Consider the following 27,353-nt stretch of genomic DNA (forward strand, 5'->3'; position numbering starts at 1 on the left):
TGTCTCAGATTCAGTGATACTCCTGAACACAGAAGTCAACTTGCACTCTAGTGGGAAAAAAAAAAGATAACATTCTGGGGAAGATGTGTATCAGAGAAGCAGCAGACTGATCTATTTATGCATACACAGCTTTTGGGAGACAAAGAGGAGGATAAGTAAGTTGGGCTACAGGTTCTCAATGGGCCCTCTGCAGACCCTGTCCAAAGTTGTGCAGGTCCCATACCACTCCCCATTGCAACTGTACCAAGTCCTGTACTAAAAAAAGGTCAGAAATTTTATGTCGGAAGCTGAATTGACTGAGCCGCACCTAAAACAATAAGATACGGAGCTATGTCTGAAGGCTGCTGCCTTCATTTAGAAATTGCAAGCAAGTCTCAGAAGTTTTAAAATAAAAAGTTTGTTCCCAGAAAAGCGTACGTTTTAAAGAAGACTGCCTAATATAACAGAAAAACTGAAGGTGGAACGGACATGTAAAGATCATTTAATCCAAACCTCCCCACTCAAAGGAGAATCAAATAGAATATGTCACCCAGGACCACATACAGGTGGATTCTGAATACCTCCAAGGATATTCCTATCCTCCTTGGCTTCTTCTCCTCTCACTGGACACCACTAAGAAGCTGTCTGGCTCCATCTTCTTTATCCTCTCCCACCAGATATTTATAGACATTGATAAGATCCCTTTATCACTAGCGTCCCACCATCTCTTCTTGAGGCTGGATAGTCCTCACTTTTTCAGCCTGTCCTTGCCTGTCAGAGGTCGCAGTCTCCGAATCAGTTTCTCCACCCTTCACCAGACAAGCTGCAATATTCCCATGTCTCTTTGCATTGGGCAGACCAGCACACAATCACAATGCTCCAGAGGTAGTCTCACTAGTGATGACTAGAGGGGAGAGATCACCTCTCTTCACCTGCTGGCAACAATGTACTTCTACATACATACAAGCACTGTACTTGCTTTTCCCATGCAGAGGCTAAAAATAAATAATGCGTTTACTGTATGCTTTTTTTCTGTTTGCATTACATACTAAATTTTTGAAAGTAAATTGTGTGCACTTATATTGAAAATGATTACAAAGGTACGGTGAAAGGACAAAAAATAAATAAGAACGATTTTGAGCTAGGCTTTTCCATACCTCCTGTTTCTGCTGTCTATCACTCAAAAATTGCTTTAGGTACCAATCACAGTTTTCTCGTATTAATCCTCGGAGTCCCAATGCTGGTGTCATCAAAGCTTCATATAATGCTAACGCATTTCCTTGTTCCAAAGCAAGACCAATCTTTGATATAGCTGAATAAGCTAACAATAAAGCAGAGTTTTTAGAGAAACATTAAATGAGGAAATCCCATGACTTATATAACCTAATACTTAGAAGAAATATGCTTAGACCTGATGGTTGGCAAGTTAGGTATGGAACCTGAATGGAAGACTTCCAAAGTCATTTGCAAAGCAGCCCTATATATGAGCGGTTGAAGAATAGAAATAATCCATATTACGTACAGAAAAAAAAACAAACATTCAAAACATTCAATTCCCAAAAGATTGGGCAGCAGAAGTCAAAATGAATTAAGCTTATAACTGTGTACTAATAACACATAAAAAGAACAGAAAAATTGCCTTCAACTTCTGTTTGCATTACAGAAAGCACCTGCTTTCAAATATTCTTTAACTAAGACTATTAATTTAGCATGATACCTACTGTTCACTTTATTGATGTTGCCCTGAATCTCAGCTTGAGTCAGAAGTTCTTCATACACGTCTCTCTCTCTCTCTGAATTTTCAGAGGCAATCTGAAGATGAAATAAAAACTAATCAGTCTGTTTCTACAATTTCTTTTGCCTTCATAAGTTGTCTATGACCGCCCCACATGAAAAATGATAGGGAGCATAACTGTGTCTACGCAGAGCTGTGGCATGGGTGATCTCCACATCTGCAAAAAGCAGCCCTAAAAGTAAAAACACATAAAGTATACCTATACTCACTCTCCGATACAGACTCTGAAGAGCCTTATTTCAATCTAATGGTTGTAAAAGAAAACACACTCTTTTTCACATAGAAAATGATAGACATAACTAGGTATTAGACATGTGGAGTTCTACAACTGCAACCACCTCTTCTGAGAGATTCAGAGGGCCTGTTATGCACATCATTTCATTTTTTGAAAGAAGTATCGCGCACAATTGAAATAAATCCATCCAACACCATACACAGAGGACTGTACAACACATGCATTGTTGATACTTCATTTTCCTATGCAAGATAAAACAATTTACTGCAATCTGCACACAAACAAACAGTTTGAAAGAGGGATGGATTTACCCTATTTTTCGCATTTTCCGTCTTGTCTTTTTTTGCTCGGTAGAGCGTGTCTTGGTAAGTGGACGCCAACAGGTCATCCAGATTTACGAGCATGGCATTAGGGTTCTTCATTGCTGTAAGAGTATCAGCTGGAACTTGATGGTCAATTGCTTCATTGATGGCAATAACAGCAGCATGCACTGAAAAACAAGCCACACTGCTGGTTAGTCACAAACACAACGGCTCTAACTTTAACATAATTAGAACTTAACTGGAAAGAAAGTCAGAGAAAACCTAATAACAACTTTGGCAATTATCAACACACCATTCACTTCAGCGTGGCTTTATATTCTGGACATAAATGGTGACACATTTCCTAGAAATAGTAGGATATTTCCTAGTGCTCTTTCTATCTAAAAAAATCAAGGTGTCCCAGTAAAAAAAACCCTCTCCTCCTCACCTCCAAAAACCCTCTTCCTTATCTTTCAAAAGGATTGTCCCACAATGGAAAATAATAAAACACATAGTATCTAATCTGCCAATATTAAAAAAAAAAAAAAAAACCACAGAAAATGAAACTCCTATTTTTCTTACATGCTGCTTCATCCACAGAGAGTTCATTTGCTAGAATTCCACCAATTTTGCTGAAGGCAGGCATCTGAATACCATATTTCTCCAGTTCAAGCCTCATATTACTGATTTCTTCCTCTGAAACATACATAAAGGCATACACCAACTGTTTCTGTATATAAACTTAGGACAGTCACATTGTTACAAATTACTATTTATTAATATAAGAGTAAATGAGGCTTAAAACAAGTGGAAACTGATACACATTTTCTATTCTTTCCTAAAATCCACAGTCAGCCCAGAAACTCATATGGGAGAATTCCAAAGTCTTCCCCACAAGAAAAAAACCACACAACTCATACAAAGGGACTGAAGAGACTAAAGGGACTGAAGAGACTCCATCATTGTGAGGTGCTTCTGTTACAACTGTCAACAGACCAGAAAAACGGACAGGCAATATTTGTTATTATTTTTTCAGACAGTGCTACGTTGAAAAGGAGATGGAGAATATGGAGACATACTATTGCTAAATACCATAAAACTGAAGAACGAGGCTATTAGTTAAGTCTCTTAGGTACAATGCATAATTGGTTTGGAGGAAAATAAATTTTTAAAAAGTTAGATACCTTTCAAATCTTTCGCTATAGTAAGGTCCCCTTTACTAGTTGATTGCTACAGTGTCTAGCAAAGTACAAGATAAAGACAGCACCACAAGTGGTTTGAGGGTTTTGTTTTGTTACCTGTGAAGTCCACCTTCCCATATAAATCCTGAATTTGCGGAGCAAGTCCCAGTTTGAACAGGTACAGGCTAAAAATACAAAGAAATAATTAGCATCGGTAATTTTTCCTTGTGATCCTGATAATGATACAGAATTTTAGAAACTATAAATTCAGGGAGTCATTCAGACAAGGCAAGCAAAAGAGCTCACTGCCACCCAACAATGGTTTGAATCCTCTGTTCCTCCCCATAGCTACACATCAATGTCCCACCTTCCTTTGAAGACATCACTGAGCTGATTTGACTTACTAAAATTACAATAAGGGATTAATTTGTTCACCTCTCCATAATTTCACAAAGTTGAACTCGTTCACAAAGGAGTATGACACCTACCAGAACTGCTACAGTCGAGCAGTGAAACTATATAGCTGAGGGCAAATAGGATCAGACAAAGCAGAGCAACTCCTCTTTCTTTTTTGGCCTGTCACATTGGCTCAGCACAGCTCAAGGACTGTATCCTCTAGTAAAATATCTTATTATATAAAGACATCCAAAACAAATCACCTTCTTCTGAAAAGCAACACACTACCTTAAAAAAAAATCCATCTGCATGTATTGATTCCTTAAATTTGTTTTCTTTACCTAAATTGTAACAAATTTAATTTTCTTAGAAAATAAAGTTATTGTCCACAAATCAGAGTGCAGAAGCTAAACAAGAAAAATAGCATCAACAAAAACGAAACTAAATTGGCTAGGCTGTTACAAACAATGTGACAAGAACATATGGAAGTCAACTCCAGACACAGAGTAGCTACAACAACTATCACAAAGCTGCTAGTAAGAGAAGACCTTTGCTATAAACCATATGAAAGGGAGCGTTGCTCCTGCTAGTTCAGCATACTAGTGGCAGCATACTCCATCACAGGTCTACTATATTACATATTACATATTACATATTACATATTACATATTACATATTAGTCCCATTCTCCAATAACAATTCTTTTTAGCTCCAATTTGGAATCACACTATTTATATAAATAATAATTTGATCCAAAACAGCCTGAAATATCTTTTAACCTTCAGCTAAACGCCATTCATCTGTATGATTTCACACTGTCAACAGATTAGTGAGTAGTCCTTGAGAACTGATACTGAGCAAGCAACAAAGACTCAAAGTTATACAATCCAGCATTCATTCACACAGTAAATTTTTCAAAAGGACTTCTCTTGATGTAAACGTCTAAACATATTTCAAACCCAGACTGGAATTTTGATTCCAGGCATTCTGTTGAGGTGGGGTGGGGCAGTCTGCCCAAAGCCCAATCCCATCAAACTGAACAAAACACAAACATATAAATCCTCCTATTTTTCTCTGAAATTATCCTACTCAGTCTACAAATATTTTTTCAGACATTTTGTCAACACTTCCTTCCTGATCATTCTTACTGTGTTCATCTCAAGTCATACATGCTGCAGTACATTACAGTGATCACACTGGCTCTCATTCAATAACGGCACTTTCTAGGGCTTCAAGCCTTTCCTTTACACCCAGAGTTATTAGCTCTGGCTCAAAAGGCAAAAAGAGAGCGTTAGCACTGGGAAGGCAAGTGAGTAATTGCAACATACTTTTCTGCTTCCTGTTCCCTCAGCATCTGTCTTGGCCACTGTCCAAGACAAGACAGTGGCTAAACAGTTATTTGCTCTGACCTAATATGAGTCGTCTTCTGTCAGTAAATCTCATCCATCCCTCAGCTGCAAGTCAGTGAGTGTGTATATCACTTCCGTCACCTTCTGGCTTTCCAGACAGATTTCTGCTTAGCATGCCTTACCTGAGTGCATGAATACAATAGATACAGCGGGGCATGTTCTTGCGATCATAGATATCTGTAGTCTCTGGGTAGAAAATCTAAAGGTAAAACAAGTTAACAGTTTGAACAAGAAAATCGGCATAGTTGCTGTAAGTTCAAATTTCTGCAGAACTTCTATAAAACAGCTGACAGGACAGAACTCTTACACAAGCTCCTCCACCTTCCTACCAATTGAAGTAGCAGACCTCCCTTTGATTTCTACCATCAAAACCTCTTTCCACTCAAGTTCTAAACACTAGGAAGCAGACAGGCTTTCTTTTCGGTCCCCACCAAGATACTGGATCTTTGTAGAGAAAATCAAGACAAGAAGAAAAATATTAATGGAAGAAGAGAAAAGAGAATTTGTTTAGACTAAATGAGGATGAAGAGAAGAGACTGTGCATCCAGTTTACAGTTACCTGGGCCCAAAAGCTTTCAGATACTCTCAAATGAAGAAAATAATCTTCAAAATTTAGCCTAAAGAGTTAATGCAGAAAGAATATCTTCATACAGAAGTGCTGACAAGGTAAACTACTTTTATTTGTGCATTCCTTGTTGTTGTTGTCTATGAGAACAAGATAACATTGTTCTTTCTGTAATGGCAAGAGCAACTGAAGGGTCCTGACAACTGTAAAGCATCACCTCTCCGGCACTCTTGCATGGAACAGTACTGAAAACATTAATGTCTAATTGTCAGTATAGAATCATAGAATCATAGAATGCCGAAGGTTGGAAGGGACCTCAGAGGTCATCGAGTCCAACCCCCCTGCTCATGCAGGGTCGCCTAGAGCACGTGGCACAGGGCTGCATCCAAGCGGGTTTTAAAGATCTCCAAAGAAGGAGACTCCACAACCTCTCTGGGCAGCCTCTGTCACCCTCACAGTGAAGAAATGCTTCCTTAAGTTCCTGTGGAACTTCCGATGCTTCAGTTTGAAGCCATTTCCTCTAGTCCTATCACTGTCCACCACTGAAAAGAGGCCGGCCCCCTCCTCCTCACTGCCTCCCTTGAGGTATTTATACACACTGATCAGGTCCCCCCTCAGCCTCCTCTTCTCCAGGCTGAACAGGCCCAGCTCTCTCAACCTTTGCTCATATGGCAGATGTTCCAGGCCCCTGATCATCCTAGTAGCCCTGCGCTGGACTCTCTCCAGCAGCTCCACATCCCTCTTGTACTGGGGAGCCCAGAACTGGACACAGTCTCCAGATGTGGCCTCACCAGGGCTGAGTAGAGGGGGATGATCACTTCCCTCGACCTGCTGGAGACGGTCTTCTTAATGTGCCCCAGGATCCCGTTGGCCTTCTTGGCCACCAGGGCACACTGCTGCCTCATGGTCAACTTGTCGTCCACCATGACACCCAGGTCCCTCTCTGCGGGGCTGCTCTCTAGTAGGTCCACCCCTAATCTGCACTGGTGTCCAGGGTTATTCCTCCCCAAGTGCAGGACCCTGCACTTGCCCCTGTTGAACCTCATGAGGTTTCTCACCGCCCAGTCCTACAGTCTGTCCAGGTCCCTCCGGATGGCAGCACAGTCCTCAGGGCTATCAGCTACTCCTCCCAGTTTAGTATCATCAGCAAACTTGCTGAGGGAGCACTCCAGGCCTTCATCCAGGTCGTTAATGAATAAGTTGAACAGGACCGGACCGAAATATATCGGGCTCCAGTTTCCTTAACATCTCCTTATGTACTTGTTTCCCCCAAAACAAACGTCACTTACATCTGAAAATCTTAACTCACATGACACATTTCTGTCTAGTTCACTCTTCATTTATTTTCATTTCACCTAACCATCTTCAAGCATATTTCAGGATCAGCTAACCTTCAAATGTGATCCTGTAAGATCATCATAAATTCAAGCTGGCTCAACTAGTAAATCTCACATGTTCAAAAAACTTTGAAAAAAAAAAGCATGTCAAATTTGCAAGAACACATCCAACAAACAACACACTAAACTAGACAGTTCTGGTTTTATTGGCACTGAACATAGCAAGGGTTATATAAACACAGGAGGAAATTTTACTTTGGGTACAAATCCATGTATGTGACTTTACTATCAGCACAACACTTAGCATAGTTTCATATACTTTAAGGTCACACCATTTATTATCTCAGAGGATTTTACTTGGCCATTTCCCCAGTGAAGCCAATAATATATGCTTTATTAGAGCATACCAAGGACGTATTCTGACTTGATGTAAAAACTCCATGTTGTGCTGATTCTTTAATCATAGATATATTTAAAAAAAAAAAACTGTCACAAACAAACCACATCTCAGATATTCGTCAGCTGGATGCAGAGTAAGAACTATGTAATGCAGACCTCATGCAATATTAGAAATATAAAGCATACGGTACAGAAGAAGGAATTATTTTTTCCTAATTGTTCATTCGCACACATACGCATACACGCACATGAATCAGAATGAATTATTTCAGTAAATTACAGGAGAAAAATCTACAGAGAGAAGAAACTCTATGAAATGAAGAATTAACCAGATAAAGTCTGTTGATTCTTGTACAACAGTAAATGCTTCCATAAAATGCACAGTTTCTTTGAAATTATGTTTTGAATTGCATTTATATCAAAGGAATTACCTTGGGGAGACCAATCTCAGCCATTGCATTCAACCACTGAATTACATTATCAGTGTGCCGGAAGTGGAGACCAGTTGCCTGAAATAGAGTTAGGAAGAAGGGAAGGGTGATAAGACAAACTACCAGTTGCCAAGAACACTAAGGAGCTTCACTAAGACAATGAAAACTGTGTTTCTGCTGAAAAAAAAGACAGAAGTCTTTCTATACAATTAGATTATTTATAACAAGGCAAGTTTATTTCATGTGATATAAAAAATGCACTCACGAGAAGAAACTTCGTCTATCTCTCTCACTCTAAAGCCAAAGAATAGTTTCTAAGATTAACATAAATTAACATTCTGCTTATTCACTCATAGTTCCTCCACATACTCATTTTTTTCCCCTCTTTTTTGACCTCTATCTACCCCGGTCTCTTTGGCCAGCAGCTCTCACCTTGTATCTAGTCTGTTCCCTGTCATAGATTTTCTTCACAGAAACCACTTTAGGGGAGAAAAAGTTTCCAAGTTTGGCCAGATACACTCCATTTCTCAAGCCTTCTTCTAGCTCTGTTGTGGGAGGTAACTCCTCATTCAGACAGGCTTCCATCCATCTGAAGGAAAAAGGCAGATCATATGAGCACATTTCCAACTCATAAATGCAGCCTCATAATAAAAAAGTTTCATGTTGCTACTGTTACGCCATTCTTCATTAGCAGCTGATAAGAGTTATAGCATTATCAGATAATCTGTGCCATTATAATAGTACTCAATAATGCCTCAGAATGTTAAACAGAAGAATCCAGTGGTCAAAGTTTCACAAGTTATTAAAGTATCATCTCACAATTTTGTTTCTCCCTCAGCCAATGATTTAGTTTTAACTAGTCTAGACACAATAGTCAACTGGTATTTAAATCTTGCTCTTGAGCACAGGCTCATCTGACAAGTGCCTCTTTATTCTACTTTCATTAAATATCCCCCTGTTATTTCATGACTTTATGCCACTGATGCCAGCTCTTTTAGTTAATCTCATAAAGGTGCTTTAAAACGCTGTCATTGAGTTTATAATCCTTACCTATATTTTCCCTCACTCCTACACACAAAGTATTTGGAACAGACTTTTGCTAACATAGCTTTTACTTTTCCATTCTCATATTAGCTAATTTGCCCTTATGTCATGTTCTTGTCTTACATAACGGTGTTAGTGTATTTCTCATGACAAAAACAAAGACGACAGCAACAAATAATTTGAAAAATCACTGTCCTCACAACAAAGGCTCACTTAAATAAAGCTGCCACATGGTGGATACTGCAAACTCTGGCTATGCAGCTTGTTCTGCAGGAGACATGCTCCCTGGCTGTTCTGTTCTCTGCATCAGGGTGGTCCAATGTCACAGGCCACTTTCTAAACATCTGTGTCTTCTGGAGACCTTGCCTCACTCCCATCTAAATTCCAAATTTAGATGTGGGAAGCAGCATGGTGATTTGAGAGTCTCAAGGCAGCAAACCAAAGTCAGATGACTGAAGCTACAGTTATCACCAGCATCATGCTCCATCTCTTCCAATGAACAGCAGCAAAAGTAAGGCAAGAACATACAATCCACATCTGCTTCTAAGCATCAAATTTCAGCTCATTCCATAAGACTGAAAGAACTAAAAAAAAGTTTTAAAACCTGCAAAGGTCCAGAATAATGACTGACTATAAGATCCCTCTTTCTGGTCTCAAAAAGAAAAGATCATCTGTGACAATTGCTTTACTTTATAAAAGAAAATGCTATACATATAAATTGTAATTTGATTTAATCTTGTACAATTTACTCTTGATATCAAATACAGAATATTGTAACAGTAAATTGAGGTAGCCTGCTTCCAAATTCAACATGGCCATTTTTTTCATCTTTCCCAAGAAGACCAGAGAAGGTAAAATGCATTTCTAATTAGAGAAAGCTGGTAGGTGCTGGAGAAAATGAAAATTCTGTCAGGCTGCAATATTTTACTGATTAAAGGAAAGACAATTTTGATTAGTGCAGATACATGTTCTTAAATAACTCTTCTAATAGTCTTGCATGTGCATAGCTTCAGCATCTCTAACATTTCTAATTTATAATCTTTCACACACCCAGCCTGTTGCTTGATGATAGCTGCTCCATTTTTAGGTGGGTTAACTTAAACAGAACTAAGCACACTTGAGAAAACAGAGAGATGGAGATCTATATAGTGGAGATGAACACTTTATCTCCATTGCTCAGTTAAATCCTGGAAGGTGAATGCATTGCTCATCCATTTATCTCTACTTGAAATGTTGTTGATATCCTGGATATGTTGATATTCTGTCAGGAACGACAAAAATCCTCTCCCCCCACAACAGTCAACAGTTCACCTTCTACCACCCTCTCATTCTCCTGCTTCCTCACTCACTACTTGTCTTTTCCAGCACCTCTCCTTGCCTCAAAAAAAAAGAATAAAATTCCTAATTTGAAAATTTGAAACTCTCACGCAAAATTGCTTACAAAATGAACAACATGGCAACTGTAGCCTCTGCTCAGAGCATCAAAATACTCCATGTGTAAAAATTTTCAATCAGCAGGAAAGTAGCTGGTTGGAATAGCTGAGGCCAAGTTCAAGCAAAGTTGATAGCTAAGGCTCTAACATCATTTGAAGGAAGTTTATTTGAGATGGGACACTGCAACACCACATCTATCAGTATAAGGTAAAAAAAATATGCTTTGGGGTTTTTAGGGGGATTTTTTTTAATTAAGACTGGACAAAATAAACTGTAGAAATCAAGGAGAAATATTCTCTACTCCAGAGAAAAAGTAAAACAGATAAGTATTTGGAAAGATATAAACAACCAATTACACTTCTTCCAAGCCTCATCTCTCTCACACACCTTGTGAGTTTTGTTCTCCTAAAATGTTGGGGGGGGGGCCAAAGGGGGAGGGGAAGTCAGAGGAGTGCTTTATGTGCCCTTTGGTAGCACCTGACTAGCTGGAAATACTGTTTCACTGCCTGTTTATTCATATAAAAGAAAGTCACCAACTGGCCACCAGATGACTCCTAACCATAATCTTACTCATCTTGCCTTTGAGCTGCTCACCATCTAAATTGGGAAAACAAAGGGAGGATTGTTTATGGATAGCCTATAAGGTACAGAAAACAAACACAACCCGAAGGACATGTCAAAGGAGTAAAGAACTGAGTCAAAGTACAAGCTACAGAAAGCAAACCAGTTTGACAAGTTTGGACAAGTCTGTAGTAGGGAGGAAAGGGCCAAGCTCTTCTCAGTGGTGGCCAGTGACAGGACAAGGGGTAATGGCTGAAAGCTGCAACACAGGCAGTTCCATCTCCATATGAGGAGGAACTTCTTCACTGTGAGGGTGACAGAGCCACGGCACAGGCTGCCCAGGGAGGCTGCGGAATCTCCTTTCCTGGAGGTCTTCCAAACTCTCCTGGATGCCACCCTGTGCCTTGTGCTCTGGGTGTCCCTGCTGGAGCAAGGAGGTTGGACTAGATGATCTCTAAAGGTCCCTTCCAATCTGTGATTGTGTGCAACATGCTGGAGTCACAGAAGGTAGTTGCTAGACATTAGTGAATAGTTCCAAATAAGACATAAATCAAAATATCCTGCATTAGAGAAAATCACACAATTTCAAAATCATTCTATTTGAATATAAATTAGATTATTTAATAAATTTATTGGATAGTTAATTATATTAAGTAATAAATTAAATATTCAATTCAAATAATTTCAAAGTTCAAAAATGTGCAATTTTGAAAAAAATACAAAAATTCCCAGTCCACTTAGTGTAATTGACAGCTATATTAACATCTCCAAGTGTCATGGTCTTTTCATTAAGTACTCCAGGTACAGTGTACTTAAATGACAAGTAACATTCCTGAAGCAGAAAAAAACAGATGCAGAAAGTTGTGCCTAGTTTACTTTGGAAAGCTACCATATGCACTTCAGACTTCTTCTGCACAGACTCCTATAGTAAAAGACAGCATCACACTTTCCTTACTAGTAAGATATAAATGTCATGATTTGTGACTTAAAACTATCATATTTGCTCATGTCACTTACTGAAATAAGAACTCAAACTTCCTAATGAAGCTATTAAAAGCATGCTTATTGCTACAGATTTTTGAACAGAATGATCTCAAAGAAGCCTTTAGTTGCAAATAAGAAATTGGGAATCCTACTAAAGTTGGGAAAGTCCTTGAAAAAAATCACTTAAAATGCCATTGTAAGAAACCAAAACACCATATTTTCTATTTTTATAATCAGTTACTATGAACAGAAATAACAAATTAAGGCAAGCCACCATACCTTTACTCCTCAAATGTTACCTCATTATGCATTTAATCATTATAAGCCTTTTACTCAAATATTAATTACAAACTTGCACGCAAACTAGAACTCACATATAGCATCTGCTCTTTGTCCAAGCAGCAGTTAGACCAGTCATCCTTTTTAAGCAGGATCAACCAATCCTAAGTGAAACACACGGACATTTTGGAGTGCAGCCTGAGACCAAAATAAGAGGGACTTGCAACCAAAACAGGATGGGAAAGTCTGGAAAAGCAACAAGAAATAGCATTACCAGAAAGAAAGGACTTACGGCCTTTCTTATGGGATCACAAAAACAAAGAGAAACTCATTCCTCTCCTTCACCATTTTCCTGTGCCTTACTGCTTTTTTTTTTCAGAAAATTTGTTCATCTTTATGTTCTAGGAAATGCAGAAGGGCAACTAAATCTGAGTGACAGAGAAAACATTAAATTTAAAAATTCTAGATCACTGTCCAAATGAATCACTAAGCCAAAAATGCTTAAAGCGAATGAATACTACCAGTCAAATCATACTCCATCTTCATGCCAAAATAAATGGCTGTATTTCCTGCAGAATTCTTTCAGCAATTCAACCTTCTTCTCGATTCCTTCCAAATGGTGCAAGAGCTTTCTGAATCCTTGCTTCCATGCCTAAAATCATTACAATGAAAGTCTTTGAAAGTATCTGGAACTACTCAAAGCCTGGAAGCACTGAAATGCTAGCAATAAAGTTAACAATCCCCTTCCTAACAATCTCTTTGAAGCAACCAAAAAAAAAAAAAAAAAAAAAAGCACTTTGTTCAGCCAAAGAAAAACTGAAAACATTTAATATCTTACTGAAGGAATCAAGGAATCAGAGGCGGTGATGTTTAATCATCTCAATAAAGTAAGAAAAATAGTCCATAATGAGAACATCAACTGTCTCAATGTAATCATGCCTGTTTCAACAGGTTCCTATGCGGGTGTTTATGCAACTACAAAACCTAAGCAATTTACACACAATAAAACTTCCCCTTCTTGCAGCACAACTTAACTGTTTGCTAGACTACAGAACAGGCTTTTTTTTTTTCTTCAAGTATCATGCACACAGCAACTTTTTTATTTAAAACCTTGGATATTTATACTAAAACTTTTATCACTCACAAGTTCTGACCCCTGCATTTGTACCTAGCTTAAAGGCATCCTTCTAAAGAAATACCAAATAGAAAGTATTAGAACAAAAAGCTACCATTAAGGTCTTCACAGGCACACCGAACCCTTTTTTGCTACTTAAGGCATACTTCGACAACATTTTTTAAGATGCATTGCAAGCTCATGCAGCTTCCACTATGTTCCCTCCCCACCACGCCCCTCCACAGGAAAAAAGAAAAAAAATGTTTTTAACCAGAACTCCTCAAATGAAAATGAAATTTCACCTTTCTAATCAGACAGTTCTATTGCCAAATCAAACACAGATCCCACTCCTAGGTAAGATCCTTCAATATCTAGCTAGTACCATCAGTTTTAGCATAGAAGCAGGCCTTCTTTGAGAAGGAAAATGCTGGGGCAGGGAGGGAAGGTATTGCTCTATTAGCAAAAAGAGGGGGGGAAATGAACAGTAATTACACCCAAATTACTGGCTTTTTTTTTCTTCCCTGACACACCATTATGAAGAAGGACTGTAACAAATTACTTTAAGGTGTCATACTTTCCTACAATACCACTGGTTACTTTTAACCAGAACTGGAATTCAAACACAACATAAATGTTAACACTGGTCATACTCATACACACTTTGCTCTCATACTTGTCTAAAAGTCAGAAGTCTAGCTAACCTTAGCAATTTCATCCTCTGTTTTTGCTCTAACCTTAAGAAAATGTTCTCCCAATGCTGAGACAACGGAAAAGTGGGGAAAATAAGAAGAAATCTAGAAGTCACCTTTTTTTTCTCCTCTCATCTTATCTCATCCTGATTCCTAAGCCTCAGGAAGGCTGTGATCTAGGTGAACTCTTATGTGATCTCTCCAGGAAATTCTTGTCAGAGTACCCAATTTAACACATAGGCAGTAGAACAGATAGGAAAATTGGAAAAACAAACAAAAAAACTGTAGCAATTCCCATACAAATAGGATTACCATACAAAAAGAAAATGGTATAGAAAACATAGAAGGCAAAAAAAAAAACCCAGATGATATTTAAAAAGAAAAATAATCCTGATCAGTCAAAGATTGAGCAGTGCTCAAGTCATCATCACTAAACAGCAGCAATTTCAGGATAAAACAATCAGTTGTAAAGCCCAGAAACTACTTGCAGCGGCCAGAAACATGTTTTCTAAACTTTGGCTGAGCTAGAATTTCAGGACAACAGCTTTTCCTTACATATGCAGACCTACCCTGTGACTTCTTTCTACTTCAGAACAGAACTCTTTCATTACACATTTTAGTATGCACCTGAAGGTCATTTCCACTGATTGGCGTCAAATGCAACATTTAGTGCTCTAGCTGTTAAGAAACATAAGGAGATAAAATATACAGCACGGCTGAAGGATGACCAGTATCATTCCTATCAAGAGTTTAGTACTGACATTAAGTGTTGGCTAAGGCTCAGTGGTCTGCAAGTTCACTCCTCATTTTGCTCATTGCACAACCTCAACAATTTCAATAGTAGAAAAACTACAAAGAAAACTTCAATGAAAACTTCCAAGCTTTTGTTCTGGGAACACGGATTGGAGAATTCAGAACAATAGGACTGAACAAGTGAGAGTCTTCTACACATTAACATGTTTGTGCCACAGCACTCCTCACTTTTTTTTTCTTCAAGCTGTCCCCTAGCAACTCATTAGAGAAGGCTGTTGGCTCCTTGTTCAGGAAGACCGAGTATGCATTATTTCCTAATGAAGGAGATCTGATGGTGGAAAGGAGAGACAAAGAGCTTGTTTCTCTTTCCAGACAGACAAGATAATACCCTCCCGTCATCTATATACTACACAACTATATTTCAGTGAGCATACATCTTTGAAATGTCATCTATATACTACACAACTATATTTCAATTACCATACATTGCCTATGTAAACTCACGCTCAACTAAAAATGCACAAGTGTTAATGTGCTACCACATTTAGAACTTCATATCTCGGCGTCATGGTGGATGACAAGTTGACCATGAGGCAGCAGTGTGCCCTGGTGGCCAAGAAGGCCAACGGGATCCTGGGGCACATTAAGAAGACCGTCTCCAGCGGGTTGGGAGAGCCCCAACTCAGCCCTGGTAAGGCCACATCTGGAGACTRTGTCCAGTTCTGGGCTCCCCAGCATGAGAGGGTTGTGGAGCTGCTGGAGAGAGTCCAGCGCAAGGCTACTAGGATGATCAGGGGCCTGGAATATCTGCCCTAGGAGCAAAGGCTGAGGGAGCTGGGTCTGTTCAGCCTGGAGAAGAAGAGGCTGAGGGGGGACCTGATCAGTGTGTATAAATACCTCAAGGGAAGCAGTGAGGAGGAGGGGGCGGCCTCTTTTCAGTGGTGGACAGCGATAGGACTAGAGGAAACGGCCACAAGTTGAGGCACCAAAAGTTCCACAGGAACTTAAGGAAAAATTTCTTGACATGAGGGTGACAGAGCCCTGGAACAGGCTGCCCAGAGAGGTTGTGGAGTCTCCTCCTTTGGAGATCTTTAAAACCCGCTTGGACGCAGCCCTGTGCCACGTGCTCTAGGTGACCCTGCGTGTGCAGGGAGGGGGTTGGACTAGATGACCTCTGAGGTCCCTTCCAACCTTAAGCATTTATGATTCTATGATTCTCGCTCATGGCCAACTCATTTTTTGCTACTTGCAAAAAATCAGAAGTTCAAGATGCGATGTCCGTAGGCATGCTTACACTGCAGGTACAAATACTTGGATCAGGGACCTCTTTTTCCCTTGGAAGCAATTCTAGGATATTCGGCCACTGCCTGGTGGTGTAACCATATAAAGACAAAACGTGGGAGAAGTGCATCTTGCATCCCTGGCCTCTCCAAATCTCAGAATACCCAAAATTAAGCAGAAGAAAAAAGTAGAGGAGTGCAATCTGAGTGGACACACCAAAGACATTGTAAAGTACTTGAAAATTATGTCCAGTGATTTCACACAAACACTTCTGAAGCACAAGGACCACTCCCAGGAGCTCTGTACAACCTACACAGAGGTGCAGATGGGTATCTAAATATCATGAGATGGGTGACTGAAAGGCTGCTCAACTGTTCACAAGCATCTGGGAATCTATGCAAAAGCTGCATGTAGTACTTAGTGAAACTGTGGTTTTGTATTTTTAAAATAATTATTTCCCAGAAGAAAGTTACATTCCAAGGTGTTTATATAATCATTAAAACACAGTGAGTGCAAACATATATGGCCTTTTATTAGGTTAGGTAACTTCTTGCTCAAATATGTAATACTTGTTAATACTTACTTAAATTACAATACACAGTATACAGAACATTAATTGAGGCAATTTTATTTTGTAAGAGAAAGTTAATGAATGTCACACTTACAAGTTTTGATGTACCACAATGTATTTGGAAAGCACAGCATTAAATTTAATACATAAACATTTTACATTGGTATATTTACAAAGAAAAAAAAAATTACCTTAAGCTTTTCTTAAGACTTTAGAAATTGTTAGCCATACAGTCTTAAATCTCATCCAGAAACTGGCATGGAAGCATGAAGCAGAGCTGGAAGTTACAGCTTCAATAATTCACAAGAAGCAGAGTTCCTGCATTTCTGTAAATACAGATAGCACACCAGAGCCGACACTGAACCTAGATTTTCCATTCTGCCTTTAGCATGCTCTACAGAGGCAGAATATGCTCAGTGTGTCAAGACAATTATCCTAGTACACTCAGACTGCTGCATAAGCACGCAATGTGTTCAGGACACATGTGAATAATTTGTTTGGTTTTGAGGGAGACCCTCCATGTACCAGTACAGGTGAGCCTCATATCCTAAATAGGAATAGCAGCCTCAATCTCACCTCCAGCTTGGTGTCCTTATATGACACCCCTGTGTCTATATAGGGAAAGATGCTTCTCTGAAACCCCTCCTGCACATTAGGCAAATGAAACGGTCTTCCAGAACAATCAGACAAGGAAGTTTACTGTAGCACAGAGAAACTCCAGTTATACACAAAGCATTCGCTGCACTGAAGCACATTGTCTAACTTCACACCTGCCCCAGACAGTTTAAAACATGACATAAAATAGGCAATAGGTCAAAAAACAAGAATAAGTACTGGACAAAAAAAAGTAGTATACACCCAAAAGCAATAAACTACCTCTGCACTCAAATCCAGTGAAGGTAGGTAGATTCTGCAGCAGAAGACATTTAAAGGAGGAAAAAAAGCAGAAGATTTACACCTGCTAGTGCTAGAAATCTTCCTCTGAMGCGGGAGAAATATACTTAATACTTGAAGACACAGAACAGCAAGTGATCAAAGCTACGGTCCTCAGCCAACTGAAAACAGTAACCATTAAGGAGAAAAAAAAAAGCCACATATGGTGGAGACAGATGATGGAAGAGTCTTGAAGACAAGCCTGAATTTGATATACTGGGGGGGAGGCAAGTAACAGAACAGCAGGCCAAGGGGAAGCAAGAACAGGCCTGTGTAGACACATAAAGCAAATGTAAAATTTCACATGGAGAAAGTGTCAAGATTCGGGCTCAGTTACACAAGATAAATCTCTCTCAACAGCACAGTCTAGCTGTTTGTCTTGCACTTACAAAGCCATTGACTCTCAACAGATTCTGCCCTCTTAAAAGGCACCGTGCCCCTCTGCCCCGCAGGCAAAAAAAGTGGTTATTTTTCTCAGCTCAGTAACCTTGCTACCAGAGAATATTTAATCAGTCTTTACTAGTGATAATATAAATAAAATAATTCTGACAGCAGAAGTTTAGCAGCTCAAAGAAAAAAAAATCTTACTGGAAAAAAAAAAACCAAACATGAACCTTTAACCCATTTAACCCATTAGAACAATCCATTAAACTCTCCCAACTTGAAATCTTAAAAAACAACCACACACGACACCACCAACACCAGATGTCTTCAAGGTACAACGTCAAAAGTCAAAACCCCAACAACGCAAAAGCTGCATGGTAAAGTTATCTGGTCTGAATTCTAAAAGAAAAATGACGACAAAATCTTTAGGATCTATTTTAGACTTAAAGCATACAGGAAATAAACATACCATTTACTAATCTCTATAAAGGCTGTTTTAAAAGTCATTGATGATGCACACTTTTTTGTTTGTTTGTTTTTGTTTCATTGTTCAAGAAAAGAGCACGGGAGCAAAGAAGATAATTTCTGTCCTCTCCTTCCAGTAGCTTGGAAGGTGGGTGAAAGACAGAAGAACAATCATTTTATGTACTAGAATAAGTAAAATAATGAATACCTGAACTATCAAAGCTGAAACAGAAAACACTACAGCTTAGCCTTACAGAGTAGATTTATGAGTTTCAGTTCCTGAATATCTGCATTTTAATCTACATGGAACTATTACATAAACTTGTATGTTCCTGTACTGAGGGGGGAAAAAAGGGGGAGGGGGGGTGGTTCTCTGTGGCAAGTATATTCTTCAAAGGATTTCTGACCTGCAGCTGTATTATCTTCCACAAGCAGTAAGCTTGTCACAGTATCTAGTACATACAGATGTTTTAACAGAAACCCTGGCAAAAATCTGGTAAATTCTATAAAATCCATACAGAGAAGAAAGCAGAATCCTCTGCCAAACTTAGTTTCAATGATCATAATTTAAAAGACAAACAGAAGACAGAAAGAAAAAAAGAAGTCAAACACTGCTAAGCAGCCTCTTAATGATCAAACAATGACAAACTTTGTCACACACAGACTTTCTGAATATTACACATTCCACTCAGAATGAAGTAAACCCCCAAGAATTAAAAGCATCTTCCCTTCTCTAACTTCCCATGAGGTTTGCTCACTCTCACTCTCCATTTGCACAACATATCACTTTCCTCAGTTCTATTCAATGACCTGCAATAACACTTCAAGAATTTCAAACATCACCATCTTTTGCTTGACAAGGCTCCTACAGAATGCACACTCACAAAAGCAGAGGGGGGGGGGGGGGACAGTAGGGGACAGTAACATAGGAGCTGTTCAAGCTAAAGCAAGGCATCAGCAACACTTTCTTAGAATTCTGCAAGAATACTCAAATCCATGGGGGGCGGGGGGAAGGCAAGTGGTCTTCACCAATGGTGTAACAGCTGACACCCTGGAAAAAGAGATGATCATCAAAAGATTAATTATTCAAGGGCTGCTTCTTAAATTTGTCCAGAGCTGGCAAATCTAAAACCAAACTGTAAACAAATAGCACTTTTCTCCAATCAATGACATGCTGTCAACCTGGTAAGTCAGGTACACATACAATTATATGACACCTAAAGTTACAGATAATTAAAAATACTATTAAAATTATTTAGTAAGATGTGTTTTCCGTAGAATGTTTTGATTGCTCTTTAGTTGTCTCTCAAAAGCAACACACAGAATTTTGCCATTTCAAGTCAAATACAGTTTTGATAAACTTAACAAGCTAAAATAGAAATTTTAAACTTTATCACCTACATCAGAAAAGAGCCCCTGCCTTCACCTTCCAGTCAGATTTAACCCATACAATCTATAAACTGATTCAACTCCTGCAAATGTGTAGAAAAAACTGTTGCAACATTGTATCAACAACATAGCAAAATATTCTAGAATTTATAGGAATGGAAGCTCTTTAAAAAAAATAAAACCAAAACTGGTTTCACTCATTTATATGTGAAATATGCACTAGCACCAGAAGGCATTTTGTGTCCAGGAATCAAGCACCAGAAAGGGATATTCAGGCTGTTRATCAGCAATCAAACACAGCATCTTAACAAGCAGTCTAAGGCCCAGGATCCATTGCCGTGACAGAGGACACAAACTCCAGCTGTTCAGCTCTCCTCAGATCTCCAGAGCTCTTCTCAAGCTGGTGACCTTTGGCAAATTTCCCAGGTTTCAGATATGTCTTACAGGTCTTTTTGTACTGTTGCAGATTCGACAGTGAACAATCTCTGACTTGTCCCATCTCTGAGGCGATCAGGATTTGTTCCTTCTGATTTGACTCCAGATTCTGGTTGTTTTGTGACTCTTAACACAAACAAAAAAAAGCTGGGGTCTTCACACAGAATGATTGACGTTGGAAGGAAAGCTCTGGAGATCATCCAGCCCATTCACCTGCACAAACAAGCAAGGGCATCTAGAGCACACTAAGCAGGATTGCATCCAGGCAGATTTCCAACATCTCCATAGGAAGAGATTCTACAACCTCTATAGACAATCTGTTTCAGCACTTTGTCACCTTCACTGGCAGGAAGGTTATTATTATTACATTGAATTTCTCATGTTTCCATTTGTGCGCATTGACTCTTGTCCTATTGCAGGTCATCGCTGACTCCTCAAACTGGAGGAGCAGCTGAAACACCAGAGGGCTGTGCTGCTGAGAAGCCTGACAGTATGAAGCAATAGGCAGAAAGGAACCTCATAAAGTTGAACAAAGGCAAGGACAGGATCCTGCACCTAGAGAGAAAAAAAAAGTAGTAGTGCATCATCACAGGTATTGGAGCTGCTAGAGAGCAGCTCTCAGAGAAGGAACTGGGAGTCCTGACGGACAAGTCAGCCCCGAGCCAGCAGCGTGCCCTTGTGGCCAAGGAGGCCGGTGCTCTCCGGGGGCGCTGGGAAGAGCGTTGCCAGCAGCTCACGGGAGGTTGATCCTCCCTCTCTACTCAACCCTGGTGAACATGCATCCAGAGTCCTGTGTCTGGGCTTCTCAGGACATGGAGCTATTGGAGAYAGTCCAGCGTAGGGCTATGAAAATAATGAGGGGATTGGAGCCTCGCAATCCTTTGTAATATCCATTAGGTGACCCTGCATTTGCAGTGTGGGGGTGGACTACACAATCTCTAGAGGTCTCTTCCAAACTTAATGATTCTATGATCTCTCCTATGAGGAGAGGCTGAGGGAGCAGGGCCTCTTCAGCCTGAAGAAGTGAAGGCTGAGAGGGATCTTATCAATGTGTATAAATACCTTAAGAGAGCACGTCAAGACAATGGGGCCAGACTCTTCTCAGTTTCTTTCTAAACTTCTTCAGTCTACTAATAATAAATAAATCAAGGAATCATCTGACAAAATAAAGGAGCTCTCTTAGAGAAGTAACAAGAATAAAGATAAATAATTTTGTAAAATTCAGTGGATCCTTACTCTCCCAGAGAAGTAGAAATTTAACTAAACTGCAATTTTCTGCAGCTTGTTCAAGAAAAGTCATGGCTCCCCAAAGGAAAGGCTATGAAAGCAAGTGCTGCCCACAGCCCAAATGCTCCAGGGTATTCTCATTATCCACAAAGGAATTTTCAGTTCAAAGGTACTAAAAAGCAAGGGATTACTGAGTAACCTGATATTTTTCCACAATGATTCAGGTACCCTGCCTGGAAATCTGTAGCTAAGCCAAAGACCGTATTTATAAACTGGCACTAAGGTTTCCCTTTTCCTTTGCAAGTAAGTATGAGGTTCTTTTTTTGTAATCCACTGTGAACACAGAAAAAATATGTTAAAAATTACCTTAGCTGCTCTTACCGACAGAGATTCTATCACATTCACTAGCTACATCACAAGCATTAGTCCAGAGGAGTTTTCAGGACAACCATTCATTTTGTACTCAAAGCTAAACACTTAGGTCATTTAGCAGCAAAATAGGGTAGCTGTGGTTACAATGCTATATGGTTTCCAGTCAGTTAAGCCTATCTCACAACTACATTTGCTTTCTTGCAAATCACAGAATGGCTGAGGTTGGAAGGGACTTCTAGAGATCATGAGGGTTATAAAAACCATGCCACAATATATTAGTCAAGAATCGTTACACTTGGAATATCATATGGATATGGCCATGAACAGAACAGAAACCATAATCCAGCTATCTAAACCTGCTATTTTACTGCTGCCCTCCATCAGCAACTTTCCACCCACTTCTCAGAAAAATATGGCCTTGAATGGACATGCCTTACAGTTTAAATAATCCTACAACTGGCAGGGAGCTATATCATCAATGAAACAGTGCAGGAACCGTTGAGACACATCTCAGTTCTAATCAGAAGCTGTTAAGAAGCTCCAGATAAAGTGGTAAAAGCTAAATAATGGCTACTTCAATCTATAACTGATGACAATAAAAGGGTATATCCGAATATTCGTATGCACAGCCCTGAGGCACTGTCATCAACAGCGCAGCAAAATGTGCAGTACCTAGTTCACACATTATATTTCAATTACATGTTAAAAAAAAAAGAAGTCAAATACAGAGAATTCCAGATCAAGATCAACAAAAGCATCTAAAACAGAACTGAAATCATTGCTTTTGAAATTAATCTCCCCAACAATGCAGCTAAAATATCTTTACTGCCTATATTTATAGTAAAATAAATAAATTTTTAAAGAGCAAAAAGGTAAAATATCAAATTACCCAAAGCTTAGCCAGAAAATAAAGACAAAAAAAAAAGGAGGGAAAAAAAAGAGAAGAGAAAAAAAAACATGTATTCAAGCATTCTCATTGTCACAGAAGTCTCTTAAACATTAAACTAATGAGTCTGCTCGCCTCCTTTTGGTTAATCTTTAATTCTTCTGATTTCTAAAGTTGAAGTTGCACATAAATTCCCTTTTAAATATGTCCAAATAGTCAATAAGCCAGAATTTAAAAGTGTTTGGGGACTGGGAAAGTGCATCTGAACCTCTTTGGGCAGAATTTCTCCTTAACAGGCGATTGCTGTGACTGCCAAGATACGCTAAGACAAACACTGTATTATCACTGTGTTTTAAAGACATAATTCCTTATTCAGAAAATATACTGGCAATCAGTAACCATCCTCTTAAACATCTGAAGACTTGTTCTGAGGTCATTAAAAAAAAAAAAACTCACCTCTGACAAGCTGTAAGGAAATCTACTGCCTAGCTGCTCAGACTTGCCAATACTCATCAGCAAACATGAGGCAGCCAAGACATTTTAATGTCAAAAATTAGTTAACTCAAGATTGAAGTCTCCAGAATTAAGTAACATGTGAATTAATACAATAAATCTCTTGCTGCTTTAGACATGTTTTCCCAAGTTCTGCTGCAAATCTGGACATGGAATTTCAGGGTACAAACGCTGCAGAAAGCATTTACTCTGCAGTCAGTAACCGGAAGAACCGACAAGAGACACCTTTGCGTCTCCTCTAACACCCAAAGCTGACTTTAATGGAACTCACTTCTCCCTGTGGCAAAACTTTTGATCCTAAAGATTCAAAGGAAATAAGCAACTCAGATTCCCAGATGCATCTGAGATTAATCTTTCTCAGTACTTCAAACCTCATTCAAATCTGTATGGATAGGAAACTATTACCTGTCGAGGGTCCTCTATGGAGTGACAGGGCGATGATTGTTACAAAGCCCTTAAGAGACAATGCCATAAATTGAATCCCTTCAAAATATGCTATAAATATGCTAGCCCCTTCAAAAATATGTTATACATTCTTGGTAAGAAAGTATAAGCTATCAAAATCCTGGAACAAAGGATTGCAAATGAGTCCTTAAAGCTCTGCCTTTCAGACAAATCTTTTTTTTTTTTTTTCATTAGTTTCTTATACTTGCACTTTATCCCTTCTCTTATGAATTGGGATAGCTACTGTTTATTTTTGTTTTGCTATACCATCTCTTGAAGGACAGAGGCAAGCTCAGGTATTCAGTGAACCCTGACAAAGCATGCTGCTGCCTATTTAGAACACATTTTTATATCCTTATTTTTCTACCGCACCAGAACTTATTTTCTGTGCATACATCTTGACCAGTATGCTTATATCTTTATGGGGACATTGAAGTTCTAAGCTAACAAACAATATCCAGGAGGGAGAAAACCATCAACCATCTCAAACAAAAGCTCAATTTGTGCTAAGTTGTGAGAAGAGACGACTGTCACGAAGGGAAGCGKCAGACAAACTGATCTGTTTCATTCCTATTCTCCATTTACAGCACATAAAATTAGTGGTTTGTAAAAGTAACAATAGAAATACACACTGCATGTTGAGATCATACTTTCATTATATCCCTGAATGACAAATTACAACATGCTTTCACACTTCATGAACATGGAAATAACACAGGAGGAGAGAGTTCTCCATGTAGTCTGGAAAACAGGAATAAACGCAAAATGATTTCAACATATTAAACAAAGACGCCATGAAAAACAGGAAGATATTCAACCAGCTAAAATAAAAGGTAATACATTTAGGGAAAAAAAAAATCTTTTCACAAACATAGAATGGAACAAACTTCGGCAGCATACCTTTGAGAAAAAGAATGGCAAGTCAGCAGAACTCTACCATATCATGCTATCATAGAAACAGAAATAGCATGCTGGAACATATGATTAACAGCATACCTAGCGGGATACACATAATAATCCTTACGCTCTTATCACCATGTTAATGCCCCAGTTGGAAAATTGCTTCCTGTTTTGGCAGTGCTCTTCCAAAAAGGCATGTAGTAAACGGAGAGATGTAAAAACAATTCAGAAATAATGACCTTATCTACTCAACAGGACCCACAGGGAAATACGAAAGAACTGGGTTTTTTTTTGTCTAAGAGACAAAGTTACCAGTCTAAGAGAAAAGAACGAAGAAATGCATTGAAACAATTCAAACTTTTTAAAGGCTGCAGTTAAGAGAATAACCTGTTTTTTCAGTCTATTCATAAGTAATGCAGTTGCACCACAGCAAGACATACACAAGTGGGATACCAGGAGCGATCCTTCCAGTATTAGGAATACTGAAGCACTGGACCAATTGCTGCAGTGGAGCAATATTGAAGGGGTAGCTATAGAGCCCCCATCCCCCTCACACACAAAAACATAACATGTTATATAAACACCTCAGGTATACAAGCTAGGCAAAGTTGCATCTGTCAGGTAGAAAAACAGACTAGAGAGATAGCAAGGAAGCCCCCTCCAGACTTTTTTTCTTTCTTTAATGAACTTATATAGCTGCTCAGAAACACATTCAAGAAACAAATTACATAAAATTATTCCACTTTCTAATTATCACCACTCCTTTTAATATACCAACAGTATCAAGCCCACTTATCCTTACCTCTTGGCTTCCTCCAGATGACAAAGATATTCATAAGCCACATTCTGGCGTCGTCTTTCATCCATCTCCTCTGCTGTTAACCTCTCATTATCTAAGACAGCTGCAAACAGTCAAACAGATTCTCAGATTCTTGAGGATTGAATGCAGCTCAACACACCACCCCAAACTCAAATCCAACCTTTCCCAAAAGGTCTTTTATTTGATTCAGAAAATGAAGAACCAAATAGACCTGTTATTTTAAAATGGCAGAACAGAAAGTAAAGCTGAAGGTATCTGATTCTTATCCTTCCTCCCTTGTCGCATTAATTTGTTTTCCTTCTTTTTTATTTCGCCATTTGCTTCTGAGCCAAATGTTCGTATGTATACTTCAGTTTCCTATAACAGTCTTATTTTCTCCTAGCTTTCCCCTTTTCTTCCAAAGTGCATTAATGACCATGTTCCCTCTATCTACCTTTTAATTTTGGTAATCAAAGATTAAAGAAAAACAACAATACATCATCACACCATAAAATCCTTTTTATGTAGTTAAACTTCATCCCTAAAAGGATGGAAGTGCTATTCATAATCCTCATCTGCAGAGGACCTGATGTTCAGACCCACAGCCTGCACATCATCTCTGAATCAATCTGAGGACCTACAGAGGCGCATACACTTAAATCTTTCAGGCTGCATTCAAAGTCTCAGTGATGCTGCCTGTCCTGTCCACTTATACTTCTAATTATCTCATCTGCGCCCTTATGGGGGTGGGGGGAAGGTTCTTTAGGTTTCAGAGAGTAGCCTGAAAAATAGGAAATGTCTCATACCATTATTAACAAAAGTATAGCTTACACCTAAAATGCCTTCATCAGATAAGTATACTGACAAGGTATCAACTGGAATACTGGGTATCAAAAGATTTTGCTTCAAAATGCCACGGATCTCCTGGAGAATTACTTCAGATGACCTCAGAAGCTTCTTGCTACTTCAGCTTTTCCAAAAGTTACTAGAGCTGAAATCGTGACTAATCACACGGCAACGTCTGCCAGCGAGGAAAGTTTCTCTCCCCCTTCAACACCTCCTTCTTTCTTCAAGCCAGCGGCACCGAGCACCAGCACTTCCTGCGCCACAGCCCCGCCACGGCGACGAGACACCACAGCAGCCCTGCATCTCCTCCGCCCTTATTGGTGACCGAGCACCATAGCACTAACTCAAACGAAGATCAGAGACCTCAAACGCGAGTGTAAACTACAGCCTCCCTCAAATACGTGCACTTCTGAGGGAGGATGCGTCCCACCGCCACGGGTCTGGCGCGCTGCGCCCGGCAGCGCAGATGCCTTTGCCAAAAGTCAACGGGGACGGAGGAAGCGCCGCCCCCGCGGCAGCCGGGCCCGCCGCGCCCCCGCGGGGCTTTCCCCCGCCGCCCAGATCTCCCCCCGCGGCTCTCCGCGCCCCGCCCGGCCGCGCTCCCGCCTCGGCGGACATCTTGGGCGCGTCGCGGCCCGCGCCCGCCAGGGATGTGCGGGCCGCCCTACGAGACGGCGGCGCGAGGGCGGAGACGGCGGCGCCGCGGCGGCCCGCCCTGCCGCCTGCTCCCGCGCTCCTCTCCAGCGCCGGCGCCCCGAGCTGGCCGAGCTCTGCGCGGATGCCGCGAGGAACCAGCCGCGTCTGCAGCTTTGCCAGACACGGGGCCCGCCACGGGGCACTCCTGGCCTCCGCTTTCAGCACTGGGCTCGAGCAAAGACGAGTAGCGCAGCCGGCAAGGCGTCACCGGGCAGGATGCTACTTGGCGCCGCCCGGCTCCTTAGCCGCGGCTGACCCCTCGATACTCACATCCGTAGTGAGGCCGCGACATGGCCAGTCCGTCCAGCTCCTCCGCCGCCGCCAT

At 40.0% G+C, this 27,353-nt stretch overlaps 1 protein-coding gene across 2 annotated transcripts in view; it reads right to left on the reverse strand.

Moving 5' to 3' along the window:
- The window catches only part of IQGAP1 (IQ motif containing GTPase activating protein 1), a 62,349-nt gene extending 34,996 nt beyond the window's left edge, over window positions 1-27,353 (reverse strand). Inside the window, exons 1-10 of one of the 2 annotated variants that reach the window (XM_026047287.1) lie at window positions 27,299-27,353; window positions 25,490-25,589; window positions 8,462-8,618; window positions 8,030-8,107; window positions 5,420-5,496; window positions 3,610-3,677; window positions 2,894-3,007; window positions 2,321-2,499; window positions 1,701-1,791; window positions 1,137-1,300 (exon numbers count right to left, since the gene is read on the reverse strand). In XM_026047287.1, coding sequence (XP_025903072.1) covers window positions 1,137-1,300; window positions 1,701-1,791; window positions 2,321-2,499; window positions 2,894-3,007; window positions 3,610-3,677; window positions 5,420-5,496; window positions 8,030-8,107; window positions 8,462-8,618; window positions 25,490-25,589; window positions 27,299-27,353 — 1,083 coding nt within the window. Of the gene's footprint in view, window positions 1-1,136; window positions 1,301-1,700; window positions 1,792-2,320; window positions 2,500-2,893; window positions 3,008-3,609; window positions 3,678-5,419; window positions 5,497-8,029; window positions 8,108-8,461; window positions 8,619-25,489; window positions 25,590-26,695; window positions 26,724-27,298 lie in introns of those variants that run through there. The other variant, XM_026047288.1, reaches the window with a different exon arrangement.

This window comes from Nothoprocta perdicaria, unplaced genomic scaffold, assembly GCF_003342845.1.
Source record: "Nothoprocta perdicaria isolate Ctin4 unplaced genomic scaffold, notPer1 scaffold_489, whole genome shotgun sequence".
NCBI lineage: Eukaryota > Metazoa > Chordata > Aves > Tinamiformes > Tinamidae > Nothoprocta > Nothoprocta perdicaria.